The 20719-nt window shown below is 24.1% G+C and overlaps 1 protein-coding gene across 1 annotated transcript; it reads left to right on the top strand.

Moving 5' to 3' along the window:
- Window positions 1–8324: 8324 nt before the first annotated feature.
- On the top strand, window positions 8325–12194 carry LOC129613606 (ubiquitin carboxyl-terminal hydrolase 7-like). The gene is made up of 10 exons (XM_055527737.1): window positions 8325–8823; window positions 8879–8911; window positions 9185–10402; window positions 10484–10541; window positions 10668–10819; window positions 10939–10961; window positions 11070–11277; window positions 11542–11784; window positions 11845–12073; window positions 12185–12194. The coding sequence occupies exons 1-10, from the start codon at window positions 8325–8327 to the stop codon at window positions 12192–12194; spliced, it is 2673 nt and encodes an 890-aa protein (XP_055383712.1).
- The last annotated feature ends 8525 nt before the right edge of the window (window positions 12195–20719 follow it).

Here is a 20719-nt window from a genome sequence, read left to right as displayed (position 1 = left end):
TATTTCATTATAATTTATGTACATATACATATACGAGTAAAATAATAATAACTTTAAAAATTTATTTGAAAATCTACACCCCATACCAAAAATTTATTTTTACAACAATAAAGATGAATGTAATTTAACTACTAGCAATTACTCATAATTATAGCTACCGATGTTTATCTTAATAATAACACACATAATGTTGTTGATAATGATTTTATCATTATTAAAATAATGAAAAAAAAAATCAAAAGAGGTTTCCTTTAAAATAGCTTTAGGATTTAGGATCAAAAATATATAATAAAATCAAAAGTAAAAAGTAATTATTGTGAAATAAAATTATTTTTAATACCATACCGAATTGATTCAGTGACGATGCTTACTGTGACGTGCCAGCCACTGTTGTTCGTATAAGAAGCAAGCGATTTTTGAAAGTTTGAATTAGTTGGACGATTGATATACTATCTTTAAATGACAAATTATATTGTGGAATTCGCAAGTTACATACTAATTACAAATTGTACAGCGAAAGTTGGAAAATCATCTCTTAAATCGAATTAATGAATATGCTAATCAAAGTATTTGGTTATTAATAATTTTTTCTTCACTAGTAGTTTTCATTTCCTTAAACGGTTATTGGAAAATAGTATGAATTATAATGTGAATTTAGCTTCAGATATGATTGTCGGCATTTTTGTTTTGGTAAGAATTCCGCCATATTTTCCAATTAATCATAATAATGCATTCCTGTACCATTTCAATGTTCACAATTTTTCCGACACATCCCTAAATGTAAGATAAAATTTATGAAAGAAAATTATTTTAATTTTTTTGTTTTGTTATTATTTAATCTTTTGTGTTGAAAAGGCGCCCAAAATCTGATCATTTTATTTATATAAATTTTTATTCTATGTATAATTTATAAAAGGATCTAATATTTAAAGTATCTTCTTTCTCATTATTGATATTATTTCTTATTATTATAATTTGAGGATACCAGTCAAAATACTATACTACTTTTACATTATATATTAAAGCAAAATACATAGTAAAATTTAAATAATATATTATATAGGAAATTTTACAAAGAAAATAGTGAAAGAAAAAGGATGCATAAATCTGTACAATTCATTTTTAAAAGAATTTACATAAAACAAAAATTTGGTGTTACTTTTATGGAATGAGAATAGACGTAAGGATTAAAAAAGGATAAAAAATATTTTTAGATTTTTAACCTGTTTTTCAATTTTTTTTTTTTGTTTTCTGATTTATTTTTATATGCTACTGCATATGAATTAGTAAAAAATTTAAGAGAATGAGAAATGAGATTTAATGGAGGCTTTTTGATTTGCATATATGTACATAGATGATGAAAAAAAAGTGAGATTTAAGCTTCCCACCTGTCTGTCCTCTTTTTAACAGACAATAATAATAATAAAAATTGGGAATTTTAATATGTATGAATGAATAAATAAAAAAGGATAACAAAGCATAGTCGAATTCCCATTGTTACAGTTGTGGTCCTTATTAAAAGTATTGATTCTCTATCGCAATATCAAGAATTTGACTACAAAATTAGGTATTACAAATATAAAAAATTGAAAAATTTTACTTAAACCTTAAATGAATACTACAGCCAAATAATTTGATAACACTGCTCTCAATGCGCTTAAAGCTTGATTAAACCGAAAATCTATTATTATGACAAGACAATCAAAACTTTTTAAGCTATGTTAAGGGAAACATCATCTATAATTTGTGTTAATTGCCAAATAATACCGTAACCAGAAAACTCTTACAAATATTTTATGAATGCAGCCTAATTTCAACTGTAGTCAACTAAAAAGAAAAATGTTTTATTTGTAAAGTATGCAAATTTTTCGCAAATTATTAAATTTTTAATTATACTTAAGTTTCCTTATTTTAGTCTAAATTTTATAGTAATCCGTAGCATTCGTTGTTTTGTAGAAATCAAGCAAGTTGTTTGTAGTTTTCAGTGGAAACTAATTAGCAATTTGCACTTAGTACATTTAATTGTGCTGAAATATCATTTAATTGTGATCATTTAAATAATTTTAAAAAGTACTGTATATCCATTCATTCGTCACGTTTTGTACATAAATATATATTAAGCAAATTTTCTAAAGTATATCTAGGTAATATTTTTTAAGTAAATGATTGTTTAGCGTTTAATAAAACATTCCTTTAAAAAAAAAAGGTTTCCTTTTCAACTCGATATCCAAAAAACAAGTGTTAAAATCTCATATTCTATTTTATATTCTAACTCATTAGATTTTAGTAATATGCTAATAAATTGGTCATAACTTTAGTTCAGGTCGATTTTAACATAAGTATGTATAAATTAAATGTTTTACATTAAAAGTTAAACATTTTAGGTGTGTGTGTACAGAATAATAAGTAAATTAAGAACTTTTATAATTAATTCTTTATGAAGCTTTACATATTTTATTCTTTCTAATTTTGCTTTGAACTTAAAGGGCAGGTACATGTATGATGGTTCATCAGAGTATGCATAGTTTGACATTACATATGCATTTAAAAAAAATCACTTGTAATTGAACTAGTCCGTTTTTTACTTTTTGTTTCTAACTTCATTTTCATTTTACCAAAATTCAAGAAATTTTAATTTATTAACCTTTTACGCTTTTAAAAAACAAAATGGACACGATGAACCATTATTTTTAATTTCATCATTGATTTTTTATCGTTAAATTTTAATACCATCTAGTGTTTCTGAAGAAGTGGGTTCCTGTAAAAAAAATTATATTAGTACTTAAGGGGTTAATATAAATTTTTTCTTTTAAAATAATAAAATGATTGCAAATAAAAAATCTTATTTTAAAAGCAGATATGTAAGTAGCTGTACAAAATTTTCATAAAACGAAAACAAATTAATATTAGCTTGTTTTGGACCGACATTTACACAAGCCACCATATTGCATGTATAATTCTAAATATTCACATGTATTACATAATTCTTCAAAGGATTTAAATTTCTGTTCGGTTTTAATTTCTAAAGTACGCGTCTTTACATAAAATTTAAGACTTAGATAATATTTTTATGCTACTAAAGAATATGAATTTAAAAAAAAAACTCTTTTATAAAATATTCACAGTGATTTTAATTTAAAAATTCTATTGTAAAATTTATCATAGAATCGTATACGCTTCGCGTAAACGCTTAACAGTGTATAATGACAGCAAAAATCATATAAAACTGAATAAAATTTTGAAAAAAAAAAGTTTTCAAATAAGATAAACATTTAAATTGTCGTTTTATAAACGGGCAAATATTTATTCAGCCATGAAGAAAATTGAAAACAAAAAAAAAAGAAAATAAACTTTTTTTTTAAGGATTGAGGGAAATAAAAAAAAATTTCCAGTGAAAATTTATTTTAGATTGCCAAAATTCATTTTTTCCTTTTGTTTTCTTGTTTTGCGTTTGCTGAATTTTATTTACTTTGGATCATAATAGATTACAGTTGGTATTGATATTTATAAGAAAAATAAGTTAAAATTTTGATTTATATTAAAACATTGGCGAATTATGAATTTACGCCACGACGTACGCGTCGTTAATTACAATCGGCGATTATTATTTTAATCATTTTTATGCGACAAAAAGAATGATGAAGAAAACATTTTCATTTTGAAATTTTAAATTTTCACCTTTATTGAAGTAATTTTCAAAATCTATCACATAATTGTGATTTAACAACTGAAACCAAAATCACCTTGAGGAAATACATTGCATAATGAAATTTAATCATGAATTTTTACATTGAACGACATTGAAAATCTACAAATTTACACATAAGAAGCACAAATCTATTTCTTCCAAGTTAATCAATAATGATTTTCAATTTCAAAAAGAATTTAAAATTGAAAAATGATTTTAGAATACCAGTTTCAATTTTTCTGTATATAGAAAAGCTTTCAAAATCTCATTATCTCGTTAAATCTTGTTTACAATAGACAGTAAAATAGAAATAAAATAACAAAAAAAAAATTGAGGAATTTTTTACCAGATTTGGTAACAATAGAGATTTGCGATTTTTTATTTCCATTGTACATTTTGTGTATCTACATACGAGTATATAATGTCGTATGTGTATATATTTTTCTTATCTGAAGCCACTAAATAAAAAAAAATGCGAGTGTCAAAATGAAATTTCTGACCCACTTTTATTTTAACATTAATTTTTACTATAAAAATCAGAAAAATTCTATATAACGGAAACAAACTGTACTACATGTATTGAAACATTTGTTAGCATATTTACAAGGAACTTAATTTTAAAAAAGCCTAACAAGACAGCTTCAATGGAGACAATAGAATACAATTTGGTTTTTTAATAAGAAAATGGCTATTCCAAAAATAAATTAAATAAGCTTTAAATTTAAATTCCTTAATCCAAGATTAAGTATGTAATTTAATTTCGGTAATTATTTTATATCAATTACATTGCAAGTAGATATGCGGTTACTTCCTTTAGTGTGTCAGCTTTTGTAAACGGTATGCGTACGTACTATACAAAACTAGATTTCTAAACTGATATTTGACTTTGATGTGAAAAATTAAACTTCTAGTATAAAATATTTATTTAATTCAAATTTCTATTAAATTAAAATAAATTCTTATAAGGTAGTTTGTATTATATATTCAGTATGTTTGTTCTTTAAAAGAGCATATAACGAGTTAGTTGCCAAAAATTTGATTAAGATCAGGACCTACGTGCACCAATAATTTTTTTTTGCTCTTATTTTTCAACTATTTTATTACCATAATTCATTAGAGTTCTGATTCTTAGCACAAATTTTAAAATTTTTAACTAGATTTCGTTGAATGAAGCTTCGGTTATCAAAAGCATTTGGGTGCTCTTTTAAAATTATGAAAATTTGATCTGTTTGTAAAAGTATGAAGAGTGGACGCGACCAACTATATTTTTTATTTTATGTATATTGTATATTTATATACTTACGAATATGTACATAAATTTTATATTTTTTATCATCGTTTTGTCGAAAGGAATCTGCTGATGGTGTTACTATATACTACTGACAAAACATGATGAATTAATTCTTGTATTTATTCTTTCTATTTCTTGCTGTTAAATTTATTGTTTTCCCTTCTTGGACTATCTAATGCTTTTTTTTTCGTATATTTGACAGATTTTTACCATAAAAGTAGCAAATAGAAAATAATGCTTTTTTTTATTTTATTTCGTTTAAAAAAAAATTTGAATTAAATTGAAATAAATCTTAAAATGAGAAATTATTCTCCATACTATTGTTAAATAAATGCGTTTTATATTTAAATTTTAAATTTAAAAGGAAATTTCACCAAACGTTTTCAAATGTTCTGGTTGTTTAGTGGCTTAAATGGAAATTTTAAAATGGTGGTATCATATGGACAGAAAATGAAATAAAAAATGATGATGTTGTTTTGCAAAAAAATAAGGCAAAATAAAAAATAACTTTATTTTTAAATGGAAATTCCCCCATTTTTATACCCTTACTATAAAAATTCACTATAGTCCATTTTCTGATGGATAATCGGGTTGAGGTTTTCTTTTTTAAAGGAGAAGGAAATGAATTTTTGTTTTAATGCATATTAAGGATAATACTTTTTTTTGGTTTTCTGAATATAAAAAAAAAAACCAATATGAAATGATGTGACAATATGATGAGAAAATAAATAAAAATGAAAAAAGGCAAGCATAAAGCATAGATAACGAGTATAAAGCAGCAAAGAGCCCAAAGAAATTACTATGAAGTACATAATAACGTATTGGAAAACGTGTGCCAATTTCAATTCAATTTAGATAGTTAACCGATAAAGAAATTTAAATAGAATTTGATAATATCTAGATATTATTTTTGTGGTATCACAACTGGCCCAAATAGCCTAAGTGTATTCTGGCATGGCCTCGTCAAAGTAACCTAACCTAGATAGTACTTTATAATTTTTGTATTCTAGCTTGTATGATGTTGTTATAATTTTTTTTTAAATTATTAATTTTTACAAAATTTTTATGAAAACTAATTTTAAGTAAATATTTTACTACTGTTTTTATATCTGCATATAATGTGGACCTGATATGCGTCAAGTATTGAAATTTACTTGAAAATTGTACGTATTATGTATATTGTATAGTATTATGATAAGAAACAAATGCATTGCACAGACGCTTCTTACTTAATGGAGCACGTGTGCTGACAAAAACATACACAATGTATGCATGCGATTCATTAGATCATTCATGAAAAATAAATTCACATGATTTTCACTTGTTAAAAGAAATTTATGAATAATTAATATTACATGGGTGAATTGGCATTAATTAGGTTTCTGAAAATACATTTGGGTAAGTTTTCTGGACTTTGTAATATTCAAAATATTTAATTAAAAAATATCTGATAATTATACCTTTTATTTCAACTGATTTGATTATTCCTATTAATAAATTGTACATTAATTAAGTTTTTGCTACCTATTTAACTTATTATAAACAGGCATATCTGAATTTATTTCACGTGTACATTCAGATTTGACCACATATGATTGTTATTTTAACTTGATAAAAAATATGTACCTACCATCTTGAATATGAAAAACTTCGTTTTTTATTTTATGGATAGTAATGTAGATATGTATGTTGTATACCCTCTAATATTTATATTAAATTTCATTAAAGCATATAATAGCCCTTACATGTTCATTAAAGTTGTGCCAAATAACGCAAATTAGCTATTTTTCTCGTCAAAATTATTCACTACTCTATTAGATCTTTTCCCTTCCTCTTTGCTTTAATTGCTTTTTCCTTCAATCCATTCCAGCTTTTTGGTTAAATTTTACATTATATAAATCCTGCATAGTTTGCTTTTATTTGCATGAAATTTTTACTTTTTCCTGCAATTTGTAATTCTTTTCATAGAGAAAAAAATCCAGTCCATATTTTGAACTTAAGTTTTTTCTATATTACAAAACAAAATTTTAATCTAAACTTTAAAAGAGGGCGGTCTTTTCTTTATATTGTTAACTTTCAAGTTTCAACAGTGCTGCCGTCAAAGAAATAAAAAAGTCGCTAAATTACACCTCGAAATTTTCTATATTCATGTCAATTTTAGATCAGAAAATCGGCCAGAACCCACTAAAAACATCCAATTCTATATTCCTCTTTTTTTTTTGTTCTTTTAAAATTTAAATGTCACTTAATTTCCACATTGTCCTTCAGAAAATATAAGAAAATTAATAAGTTTAAGAAATTATATGCATAAATAAATCAAAACAAAGTAACAGCAGAAAACAAAATCAGTACAAAATTACATTTGTGCTAATTTTTAGTAATATTTCAAAAACGAAACCGAAATCTCCTAATTGCAAAACTACTAATACAGTTTGTGTGAAAAAGAATGAAACGTATTGAAAAAAACTAAAACAAAAAAGGGCCACAAGCACTACTTATGTGGAAAAAAGGAAAAATGATACAAAATTTTAAAAATTATAAATTCAAGCACCAGTTACATACAATTCAGTTTGTGTTACGACCGATTTACACTATTCTTCTTTTGCGATTTTCTAAAATAATCATGTATGCATGCATTTGCGTATTAAAAATTAAAAATATTTTGACAAAATTAAAGCGAAAGAACCATAAAAAATAAAGATAAATAAATTTTTGACAATCACAACCATATGTCGCATGCATTGAAAAGTAATCCTGTCAAAGTAAGCAAAATCGTACTGAGAATTAAAATCGATTACAAATTATATAGCTCTATATAATTCTATAAATTATGTTATATAAAATTTTCCTTTGATTTCATTCCTTAGAGCGTTTTTTATTTTATTACCGAGGACAAAAGCGGAGCAGCGAACGGTTCAGTATTTTGCATATAATTTCACATACACATGGAAACAGATGATATCAAAAAAATCGCCAGAAGTAAAATAGGATTTTAATCTATGTTACCGTCTTTCCTATAAGAATTTTGACATTTCCAGAGGGAAATCGCTTTTGTTCTGTTTTCAATTTATATCTACTTCAAAGACGCCACACCAGGCGTCGTTTTGATCGAAAAAGCGGCTTCTAAAAGCTTTCTTTTTTTGTGGTAAAACTTAAACTGTTTGAAATATTTTTAAAATAGAAATAAAATTCATAAATATATAGAGAAATAAATGAACTTGTTCCAAAAAAATTTAAGCAATCGTTTTTCACTTTTCAATAAAAAAAAAATAAATTTCTTTTAAAAACTTATATTTGAGAAAAAATAAAGATATTAATGTGAATTTACAAGTTAAAGTAAAAGTAATGGGATCCTATGAAAATAATTCAATTGCTGAAAATTTCTCCAAATCTGTGCTTTCTGATTCATCAGTAATTTTTTCGTACGTTTTTGAAAATATTTCAAAGCTAAGTGGAAAGAAAAAATCACCCTCGTGCCATATTAACAATTTACCATGGAATATATTAATAATGGCAAATATTAAAAATACATCAATAATGTCCAAAAAGTATTTGTCTATATATTTACAATGTGATCCAGATGATGTTCCGAAAAATTGGTCATGTCAAGCGTCTGCCGACATTAGCATTATGCCAGTAAAATTAGGTGCAGAACCAATAACCAAATCTATTACAAACTTATTTACAGCGAAAGTTAATGATTGGGGTTTCACTGATTTTGAAAGTTTTGAATATTTATTGAATCCAGAGAATGGTTATTGCACAAATGATTCAATTATGATACAGATGCATGCAAATGTTGATATCCCACATGGTGTGTTTTGGGATTCAAAAAAATATACAGGTAAATATTTTCACTAAATTTTTAAATATAAGTAAAAATTGTATTAAAAAATTAGGCGTATTAGTACCAAACGCTCATAATTATATTGGTATGTTTGCAATTATACCATCAACATAAATTAAAACGGCTCATTAAAACAAATAACAGCATTTGATAATATGCATATATGCATATGTATGTATTTATTTGATTATGAAGTTCTGTAAAAATATGATATTAATGTCGTGATTTTATTATAATTTTGAAGCATTACACCTAAGTGAGTTTAAAAAACAAATATTAAGTTCTTTTGCTGATTTGTTTGCCTACCTAACCTCGTTATGTAATTTGTATACATATGTATTTTCTTTTCCTGATTAAGGTTTTGTTGGCCTAACTAATCAAGGTGCAACATGCTATATGAATTCATTATTACAAACAATATTTTTTACAAATGAACTACGACGTGCCATATACTGTATGCCAACTGAAGCTGATGATGCAAAGAAATCTGTTGCATTTGCATTACAACGTTTATTTTACGATTTGCAGTTCTCCGATAAATCAGTTGAAACTAAGCTTTTAACAAGTAGCTTTGGTTGGAACACAATGGATTCATTTACACAACATGATGTGCAGGAATTCTTGCGTATTCTATTGGCAAAAATTGAAAAGAAAATGCAAGGTACCAGTTTAGCTTCAGTTGTACCGAACTTATTTTCTGGTAAGATGTGTTCATACATCAGATGTAAAAATATTGATTTTAACAGTTCAAAAGATGAAACCTTCTATGATATTCAGTTAAGAGTTAAAGATAAAAAAAATATCTATGAATCATTTCAAGATTATATAGCACCAGAAATACTAGATGGTGAAAACAAATATTTTGCGGATAATTATGGTTTACAGGAAGCTGAAAAGGGACTTATTTTTAAGTCGTTACCACCAGTATTACACTTACATTTAATGAGATTTCAGTATGATCCATTAAGCGATAGTTGCATTAAATTTAATGATTATTTTGAATTTTATGAAACTATAGATCTTTCAGAATATTTAGTTACAGAAGATTCCCCAAATGATGAAGAACATAAAGTAGCCAAATATAAATTGCATGCGATTTTGGTTCATTCTGGTGATAATCACGGTGGTCATTATGTTGTTTATATAAATGTAGATGCAAAAGATAAATGGTACAAATTTGACGATGAAGTGGTGTCAATTGTTACATCAAAGGAGGCGATCGAACAAAATTATGGTATCAAGCAAGAAGATAAAGCTAAAACAAACAATACTAAAATATATAGCAGTGCTTATATGTTGTCATACATAAAAATACCAGACATACCCGAAATTTTAAAAGAAATAAATGAGACTGATATTAATATGGAATTTTTAGAGCATCTTAATGAAGTAAAACGGATTGAAAATATTGAACATTCCACAAACAATCAAAATAGAATTCAGATAAATGTTATTGATGAAGATAACTTTGATATTGAGAATACACGCAATTTCTTAACAAGCAGCAAAATTAGTTACGTAACATTTCGAGTTGATGTCAAAAAAACGATACGTGATCTAATAAATTTGATATCAAGTACATTTAAAATAAAAAAAACGCGATTTCGCTTATGGTCTTTATTAAAATTATTTGATAACGTAAAACTAATTTATTTAGATAATCATCAAAATTTAGATCGACCTTTGCAATCGTTGACCGAATTACGTAATCCATGGTATTTGCTAATGCAGTTCTCAAATACTTTGAATTTATACCCAATAGAACATTTTGACCCAAAGCTACAAATCTTTGTTATTTATAAATTATTTCAAAATGACAAAAATCAATTAATTTTTTTAAGTATATCATACCGCAAATTTCAAGATAAGATATCTGATATTGTTGAAGAAATGAAATTAATTTTGAAAGAACAATACAATGTAGAAGATGGATGTGAGTTTAAAGTTTATGATGAAAATTCTGGACAAATACTGGACTATACAGATTCTTTAGGTATATTATAAATTTCTTTAATTTGGTATAAACATATATAAATTTAAAGTAATACGATTTTGTTTAAGTTGTTTGCATACAAACAATTTGGTTCTTGCTTTGTTTTACCTATATTTAAGATAAAATCGAACTTACAAAACTCGTATGCGATTACATTGCGTTCTTGTAAACATTTTTCAATTTTAAATGTATATGCATAATAATAATACATAGCTATTTTATGCTTTTAGATATTTGTTTTAAATTAAAGAGAAACGAAACTAACTTTTTGACTCTAATTTTTGAAAAATGTTCACGTAATAATGACATCTCTATTAGTCCATCATATCAACATTTTATATTAGATCGACATAATGAAATTGAAGTTTCGTTTATTAATAAATCTACAACTGCAACTCCAATAATGACACTTAAATTGCCAGAAAATAATAATCTAGAACAAATGGCCTATGAATTTTGTAAAAATATCAATGTTGAAACTGATAGAATTCAATTTTTTAAGACAAATTGTGTGTACTCACCGCCTTTGAAAATTGATAACTCTACATTACTTCGGGATATATTTAGGGCAAGATCTTCTGCAAAATTATTCTATGAAATATGGTCAATGAATATTAATCAAATGAAAAATAAGTTGAAATTTCCTCTACAATTTTTATCATCAAATTTACGTGACGAAAAAAAATTAATACTTTACATCGATAAAAATGGTTCTATATCAGATGTTATACAAGCTGCCAAAAATGAAATTAATATAACTGAAAATGAAATAAATTATCGGTTAGTAAAGATTGAAAACAATGTTATAATTCAAAAGCTTCACGATGATGTTAAATTATCGAATTTGGATCAGTTTTGGGAGAGTGATTTTCAATTAACCATAAAAGATTGTTATCGTATTGAAGAAGTAGAAAAATATGACACAACATTATACAATAATATTGATATAAAGGATGTTGATACTCGTATTACTCCCAAAAGTGATAAATTTATTTTGATTCCTGTAATGCATTTTTATAAAATAGTGAAAAATAGTTTTGGTGTACCATTTTTTGTAATGGCAAAATTAAATCAAAGTTTTGAAGAAATTTGTGATGAAATTCGGAAAAAACTTTGCGTGTCAGAAACTGAATGGTCAGATAAATATAAAATATGTATTGTAAATTATCGAATTTCAACCAGTGTTACTTATTTAAATAATAATAATTCAAAACAATCTGGCGCACTTCAATATTTTCGAGAAAATAGTGATGGGTTTTTTACATTTCATATTGGATTGGACCACAAAAATAAAACTAAAAAAAAATCTAAAGAGTATTTTGAAAAATCCTTAACAATTTATGACTAAAACAATCATTATTATAGAAATTCATGAAGATTAAGAAACTCATGAGGATTAAAACCATGTATTTAAATGTAATATTTAAAATAATGATATACTTTAGAATGTCTTATAAATGTTTGGTGTATTTGAACTTTTAAGCATGTTACCAAACTCAGATTATAAGTAAAGTAGATACATATTCACAAATTTTTGAAATTACATTTTTCACAAATGTGTTGCATGGGAAAAGGTTGCACGTTCAATAAACTTTAACATTTCAAATATAAATTTTTTTTATTAACATTCTTTATAGATTCTTTAAATGTTTTATTTATTTTCAATGTCCATTAACCTCTATTAAACAATTTTAGAATTTTAGTTCAATATCCGGCTAATTGTATTTAATCCTTTATCATTGGCATTAATTTACAATATCATTTTCAACATTGAAAAATAAATTAAAGTTTCATCATTTTACTTTATTTTTAATTTATTTAGCGGTTTTTAAGAGGATTAAAAGAAAACCTAAAGAAAATAAAAATAATTAAATGTCATTTCTATATTTCTATACAAATAGGCTATATTTAAGCAGATTAATACAGGCAAAAAAGGATTTTATTGTTCAAGGATAAGAAAAATATTCGAAACAAATTTTTTATGTGGATCAATTGAAAGTTTTTATTTAATTATAAAAAACGAAGTTAAAGTAGAAGATTTTAAGTTTTTCATTTCTGGCAATTCATAAGAAAGTATTTTAATTTTTCTCAGAAAACTTCTTTTTGTATAATATTAAAACATAAAAGTATTTATTTCTTCATACCATTTATTAAATTTGATTTAATGAGTAAAAAATGGAAACAAACTAAATTTAGTTTCAACAATTCCCTTGTACAATTTGCAACTGATGCAAATCATTTGTAATTTTAAATGTAGTTAATTCAATATTAAAAAGCAATATTATTAAGATCAAACATTGTTATTGATCAATTTCATTTTTCATAATAATAATCTCAAGTCAATAATAATCTCAAGTTTCAATTTTTTAAAAACAGAAAAAATAATTTTTGTAAGTTGAAAAGCTTTGGCTTCAAAATATTCTATTAATATAATTTTTTTAGATGGTATAATCTTTCTTTATCAATAAGAAAAATATAAAAAACACACACTGGAGAATATTAAATTTCATGGCAAAAAAAAAAATATATTTTTGAAAAATATCAAATTTACTATTGTAGTGCTTTACAAATAAGAAAAAAATTTTTTTTTAGTAAAAATAGATCGTTACAGACCGCAGAAATTCATAATTAGATTTCAAAACGTGATCAAGTTTTATTTTCACAATTTTTATAAACTCAATTCACATGTTTGAATGGAACACTGGGGCAACAAAATGTGAAATAAAATTAAAAACATTTTATTTACAATATTATTATAGACATATATGTATGTACATGTTTAACTTTTTTTTTAATTTGAATATGAAATTTGAAGAAAAATTAGAAAGAAAACAAAGTTTGTATACATACATATATGAAGTAAATTTTATAAAATTTTAAATAAGTAGAATAAATTCAAAAGGTTAAGTTAATATTAATTTTAATTATAATAGATTTCATTTGGTTATTTGATGTTTTACTGGTTTTTAATATTTTTCAATATTTTTTTAAATATCTAAGTTGCGATATTTAATTAAGAAAGTTAGTCATGCATTCAAATAAAAATCCTCAATTTTAATTCAATTTAGATTTCTGATAGAACAGTAATAAAATAGAAAGAGCTCCAGAAACAGCATTGAGTCCCACTAAATGAAGTTAAGTTAGTGCTGCTATATTTATAATATGTAAATGTTTATTATATTAATAAAGATAACTTGGATTTTTTTGAATTTATGATTAAAATATGAATAATTAAATAACTAATGAGGCGAAATTAATGTGCAATTCTAAAATTTTTCAAGCAAAAAACTGAATGTACCATTTTGAAAATTTTAATGTAAAAAAGTAAAAGTTTTTTACATATATAAAAAAATGTTTGTAATTTTCAATTTCCGTTCAATATTTATCGCATAGTTTCTAAATGACACAGAAAATATTTGTCTCAAAACAATAAAAAAAAATTTTTTTAAGTAAAAATTATTTTACAAAAAAGTTTATATTTTTTATACGAATTTTTTATCTTTAACTTTTATGCTCATTTCCTTATATCTGTGTACTTCCAATTATATTGTCATTAAAGGAAATATCAAAAGCAAAGAACAACAACCAAAAACATTTTGACATGTTGCTAGTATTTAGAAACCTTACAAAGAACATAATTTTTTCCATATTTTGCCCTTTTTTTTTTCCTTTTATGCATTTGCAAAATGATATGAGGTGGATGTAATTCCACCACAAATATTGGGAAGCATATGGAAGAGTCTACAATTTCCGATTAATTTTGTTTTTTCTCTTTGCTCCCGTTTTTAATTTCCCATTTTTTTTTTACTTTATATAGTATATACGGTTTTTACTTTGTTCTGTATGTACGGTAAGTTCCACCTTCGATAATCAACCAAAAACAAAAAAATGAACAAATTCTTTTCTACCTGATTTACCTTGACAAAATGTATCATTTAATTTTATTTTTAAGAATTTTTTTGTTGGAATACAAATATGTAGTAAAACATCACCTACAATAATAAGAACAACTGTCACTTATCGGTTCATAGGCCTTTTTTTTTGTATTTTTTGTTTTAGTTTTTAATAATATAGAACCATACATACTTATATAAATAGAAATGAAGTGGAATTTGAGAATTTATCAATATATTATAATAATGTAGTATATGAGTAGATATTCTACCTTGTATAAGTAGAAAACAAATTATGTATAGTATACGCTAAGTACCGTATTCGCTGTAGCACAATAATGCATGTACATTGTATATGAAAAAAACAAACTGATCATGAAATTCGATATTCTTCAACATTTGTCTTCAAAATGTCTCAGAATTTTATTTTTTTTAATATACACATAAAGTAGTGGTATATGTGTTTTTTGTTTAAAAATGGAATTTAGTTATTTAAAGCATTATTTGCTAGATAAGTTTATAAATTTATATTTTAATAAATTGCGTTTCCACAAGTTTAGTATTGAGTTCGAGAGAATCTAAAAGTATGCAATTTATCTAAATACGTAAAATGCCTAAATTTAAATTAAGAATAAATTTTATGAATTTTTTTTATTAATACTGTTATTTGATTTTTAGGTACATTGTGAATTTTTTAATGAGGATTGAGAAGTTTGTTCTTAATGAGGATTGAAGCTTAAGAACTAATTAGAGACAACAGAACTTTAATAATTTTAACACAGTTCGTTCATAGGGTAAAAAATGAAATAAAATGTGTAAGTTTTACCGTCTTTTTTTTCAAAAATGTGAAAACAAATTAAATAATTTTCAAAAATGTTCAAGACTTAGTGAATTCGTTTTGGAAGGTTACAAGTTTAGTCGATATTTTTAAAATTTTTGCACGATATATTGAGATAAAATGGGACATCAACTAAAAAGTCCATTCTGATTGACAAAATGAGTATTCCAAAGAAGTGATGCAAAAGATAACCATAATGATAAAAATAAAATCGCAGAACAAGATTGCAATTGAAATTTTAAAATTTTACACTTACCTTGTACATTATGTATATTTGCTATACAATAAGTATTTCGAATTTTGTGTTGTCGAAATAAAATAACATTGAATTCACAATTAACTCAAAAATATTAACTTAAAAATTTTTACCTTGCATTTTATCATTTATGGTTCCTGTTAGAGGATTTCTTTACAATATTAAATATAATATTCAAAAGAATTTTTTTTTTTTGAATATTTTTTCAATACATGAATAAGGTATTGTGTCATAAGGAGGAAATTGTTTTTTTTTTTTTTGTCTTCTTTGTTATTATTATTCTTTTTTTAGTACTCCTTTTTGTAAAAATATCTACTCCTTGAAAGAATTATATTTTAGAATATTCTTTTAATTTTTTTATATAACGAAGATTTTTAAAAAGGAACCGTAGAAATATTATTATATATGTATATTGTAAGAAAAATAATATCCTTTAAAAATGTTAACATACTTTATACTTCCATTTAAACTTACTACATATACAATGGTGGTTTTTAAAGAAATCTTCTACTGTTCTATTCAAAATTTTAAAAATTTTTGAATAAAATTGTCCTTGTAGAATTGAAGTTAAGCAAAGCAACGAAAATCAAAAGGGTTCTCTGCACTATTGTTATTAATAATTGAGTAAAGAAAGATTTGTCAACGCAGAAATTTTTATTTTCTCAGCAAAAAGAAGTAAGGTATAATATGTGTACAAAGGACATTTGAAAAGAAAACCTCATAAACTTTGTTCGCTTCTAAAATTACTTTTATATATTTTTTTTAATTTCTTTTTTAATTTTATTTCATATTTTTCTTTTCCCCATTTATTTTCCATAAATATCAAATTACGTCGCGTGAAATTCCTTATGTTTTTTTTTATATTCTTCACCTTGTTAAAAAAGGAGTCTTTTTTGATAGGAGAAACACAAAAAAAAAACAAAAATGAAGAAGGATAAAAGAATTAATAAAGAGTTTGTAAATACATTCATATTTTTTTTTTAATTTTATTATAATAAAAATGATTCACATTTTTGCTTTCTTATGGTTTATTACGTACATATTTCTATTCCGACAAAGGACATTTACAATAAATCCTTTTTCTCTTTTTCCTGGTGTGTAATTTATTAGTATAAAATATAATTTAAATATCAAGGTTACATTTTCTCATATATATATACTTAAATGTATACAAATTTATAATTTTGGTGTAATAATGAAATAAAAGCAAAGGTGAATCATTAAAATGTTGAAAAAAGTTCTTAAATTATTCTTAAGATTTATTTCAACTTGTTTTTTTTTTATATTAAAATAGTCCGGAAATCACAATAAAAAATTATATATTTTTAATAAAAATTCTTTTTCCTCATTATTCTATAAAATTAATTAATATTTTGTAATCGGACCAAGATTTATTAAGGGTTTTTTTATGGTGTTTAAATTTGATGAGTCAACTTGTTATAAATTTACTTTTAATTCAATTTATGCTTGTAAAATAAGAATTTAAAATTTTTATTAATATATTTCTATTACATAATTTTCTAGTTTCTTAATTATATTTTATTTTAGGCTGGCTGTTAAGAAATGCTGTGTAAAATTACAATATTTTTTTTTTAAGATGATGAGAACAATAGGTTTAGCCAATGGATTAATATAATAGTCACTAAGTTAATGTTAACTTAAATATTTCATGGAATTAAATTGGAATTGGATCGGAGCACCAAGGGTAGAATCTAAAGAAAATAGAGATGCTATTGTAATAGTTTATTTGTTTAGCCTCTTCTTTGATTGAAATAGAAATCCAGATTAATTTTAGCATTCTGAATGGAATTATTATTGCTACTTTGAACTGACTATATGGACACATTTAAATATAATGTGGAGTTGTGGTTAATTATTATCTCGGATTGAAAAATAAAGTCAAAAAGAATATTAAAGGTGGATTATTAAAATTTTGAATACATAATTTGCTTAACAGCAATCTTAATGAAAAAAAAACTATATATTTATGTAATTTCAAAAAACGTGAGCAATGATAACATTATAACTATCTGTTCTCAGTAATAATTTAGATGTATTTTCTTAAATTAAAATACTTGTTCAGTTCCCATTGACTTAAATAAAACCTGATAATAGTATTGAAATTGAATTTCATATCTCTAAAACTCAATCATGAATATAAGAGTTATTCTTTATAAATATTTGAATTAATTGATTAATTAATAATACATTTCTGCAGTAGGTTCATACTATATAATTAAACTGAAGAAATCGAAGGAATTGAATTTCTCTTGAAACAATTATAAGCTTTACAACTATATATAATGTAAACATCTTTAAGTTATATTTTAATATTTTGTTGTTTAATATATTAATCGTCTATATTATTTCATTATCATTATATTTATATGTTCATAAATCCTGAATGGTGCAAAATTTGTTATTTATAAATTATTTTTGTAATAAGTATTACTTCTAATATTGTTATAAACCATCATTAAGAGAAAAAGTTTTTGGTTAGTTAAATGGTTACGACTTAATTTAGTAGTTTAATTGGTATTTAATTATTTATTACAATAAATTTAATTATATGTATATGGTACATTTTTGCGATGTACATATATTTACATTGTATTCAAATAATATGGAATTAAATTTATTAAAATTTAAATTTAATTTTTGAAATTTTAAATAATTGTTATTTTTCTAATTTCATATTATTTTCATTTTAGTAATCAAATAGACTTCCATGCAATTTATTGAACACAATAAGTCAAGAATCTTATTATTGAACAAAATAAGCCAATATTGTTGTCCACAAATTTCGGCAGGAAATTTAATTCAAGTCATAAAATTTAAAAAAAATTAAAAGAAAACAGATTAATATGGCTTCAATTAAATTTTACAACTTTGAAAGCCTTTACTTTTATTTATTATAAGTACATATTTCATATTCATTTCGAATGAGTTATACGCAATGTACATACAGTTTTTAATGACTAATCTTTTGTTTAATTTCGAAATGCCATTGAAACATTTTCCTTTAGTGATTCATAAGGAAATTTAATATAAAAAAAAAAGAGTCACTGTAAGGGATTAAGATAAATTTATTTTAATTGATGATTCATAAATTTATGAGCATCTAAGTAGGTAACCCTAATAATATGTATAATTAACATCTAAACGTTTACTATATAGTAAATTCAATGTGGCTTATTTGTTTTATGAATGAACTTTGATATTTCTAATTCTATATAGTTGAGCGAATCTCAAATACAGAAACCTTGTCATTAATGAATGAAAGTTAACTATAACATAATAACGCTGCGATTGTAAAACATTTTTATTTATTACACATCTTTATTATATTTGGTAGTAAAGGAAAATTTAAAATTTAATTTTGTTATCTTAGGCTCATATATTTTGTTTTGGATTAAAAATTGTTTGAGCTAATTAAAATGTACAATCATTCAAATATGCTATAATTAGTATCATAATTCTAATTTATTTTAATCCCATGTACATAAGTAGATATTTTTGCAAGAGAAAACTAAATATACTATTAAATCACTTCGTCAGCAAATCGTTATTAATTTCAAAGATGATTAAATTCTTTTTTGAAATTTATAGTTTAGCTTGACTTTCCTTTTATATACACGTATCATAATACACAGTATAGATTTTACCGAACATCTTTCAAAATTTGTAACTAATTAAATTTTCTTAAATTTATCCAATTTCAGTGCAACTTACAATAAAAAATGCGTATCTACCTACCTGATTTTTCTAATATCATTTGTATTTGGTATATAAGAGAAGGAAAGCTGTGGATTTTAAAGGTACGAGTGGAAGTCATAACATTATGAGCCATCATAGTAATAATGCTGGTAAACTAATGATAACAAGACAAGGAAATTTAATATGATAGCAAGTAATAAGTAATTATACATACAGTAATAAGCAATCAAATGACATTACGATATCTAGACGATGCAGAACAGGCAGAATCAGTTTAACAGGGAGTAATCCAGAGAAGGTAAATTATATTAAAAAACGCTCCGGGCCCTAGGTTTTATTCACATTTAATAAATTTATATGCATTTTCTGTAATCAATATTTTTCAACACAATCATTTTCACTTTCTTCATATTATGCTGCTTGTATAGAACATATTACTCACATTTATGTTAATAGATATTGACATGATGTGGATGAGTTATGAATATGTAAATCAGTATACTTTGTTATGGTACTAATGTGATTACTACATTAATTAGTATTATGTTTCAGTATAACAAAAATTAGAATTTGTCTAATAGCTATAATAAATTCTTGACAAACACATAAGTAATTATCAATTATTTTCATATTATGGTTTTTGTTTATAAGATCAAGTGTATAATTAAGTGTTATCAATGAATGGTTTACACTTGACCTATAACTTTTACTGATATACAGAGTAGTTGAAATTTTTATGCTAATTTTTAAAAATTATGTTATTTTTTAAATTTAGTTTTAAAAATATGGCATTAAAAGTTTTTAATTTACTTTTTGCAAGTTTCTTTCAGAAACTTAATTTGTAAACAAGAGTTGGTTTATGGAGAGAATTTTTAGTTCCTTGAATTCCCCATATTACGACCCAATTGTAACTAACCATTCAAATCTATGTCAAAAATTTCAACTTACGCATATGTTTTTTCCAGAATCGTAAATATTTTTACATTTATTCTGGAAATTCGAAATAATACAAAATAGACGAACCCACTTTTTCTTAAAAATAACAGTAACCACATTAAAATTCTCTTTGAATTTTTTAATGAAATAATCGATCTTAAATTGGATTTTCTATAAATACAATAATTTCCAACCAATATAGGCACTGTTATTGTTTTTATTTTATTGATTGATTACTTATAAAAAAATACCATAAACAA

Source organism: Condylostylus longicornis, unplaced genomic scaffold, assembly GCF_029603195.1.
Source record: "Condylostylus longicornis isolate FDR11 unplaced genomic scaffold, ASM2960319v2 ptg000084l, whole genome shotgun sequence".
In the NCBI taxonomy this organism is placed as follows: domain Eukaryota; kingdom Metazoa; phylum Arthropoda; class Insecta; order Diptera; family Dolichopodidae; genus Condylostylus; species Condylostylus longicornis.
The sequence above is the reverse complement of the archived record's forward strand: the minus strand, read 5'-3'. Positions and strand labels throughout refer to the sequence as shown.

Coding starts and splice junctions, on each gene's coding strand:
- LOC129613606 (XM_055527737.1), top strand. CDS start 8,325: ATGGGATCCTATGAAAATAATTCAATTGCTGAAAATTTCTCCAAATCT. Junction 10,542..10,667: donor ACCGAATTACGTAATCCATG/GTATTTGCTAAT, acceptor AATTTTTTTAAG/TATATCATACCGCAAATTTC. Junction 10,962..11,069: donor AAATCGAACTTACAAAACTC/GTATGCGATTAC, acceptor TTTAAATTAAAG/AGAAACGAAACTAACTTTTT.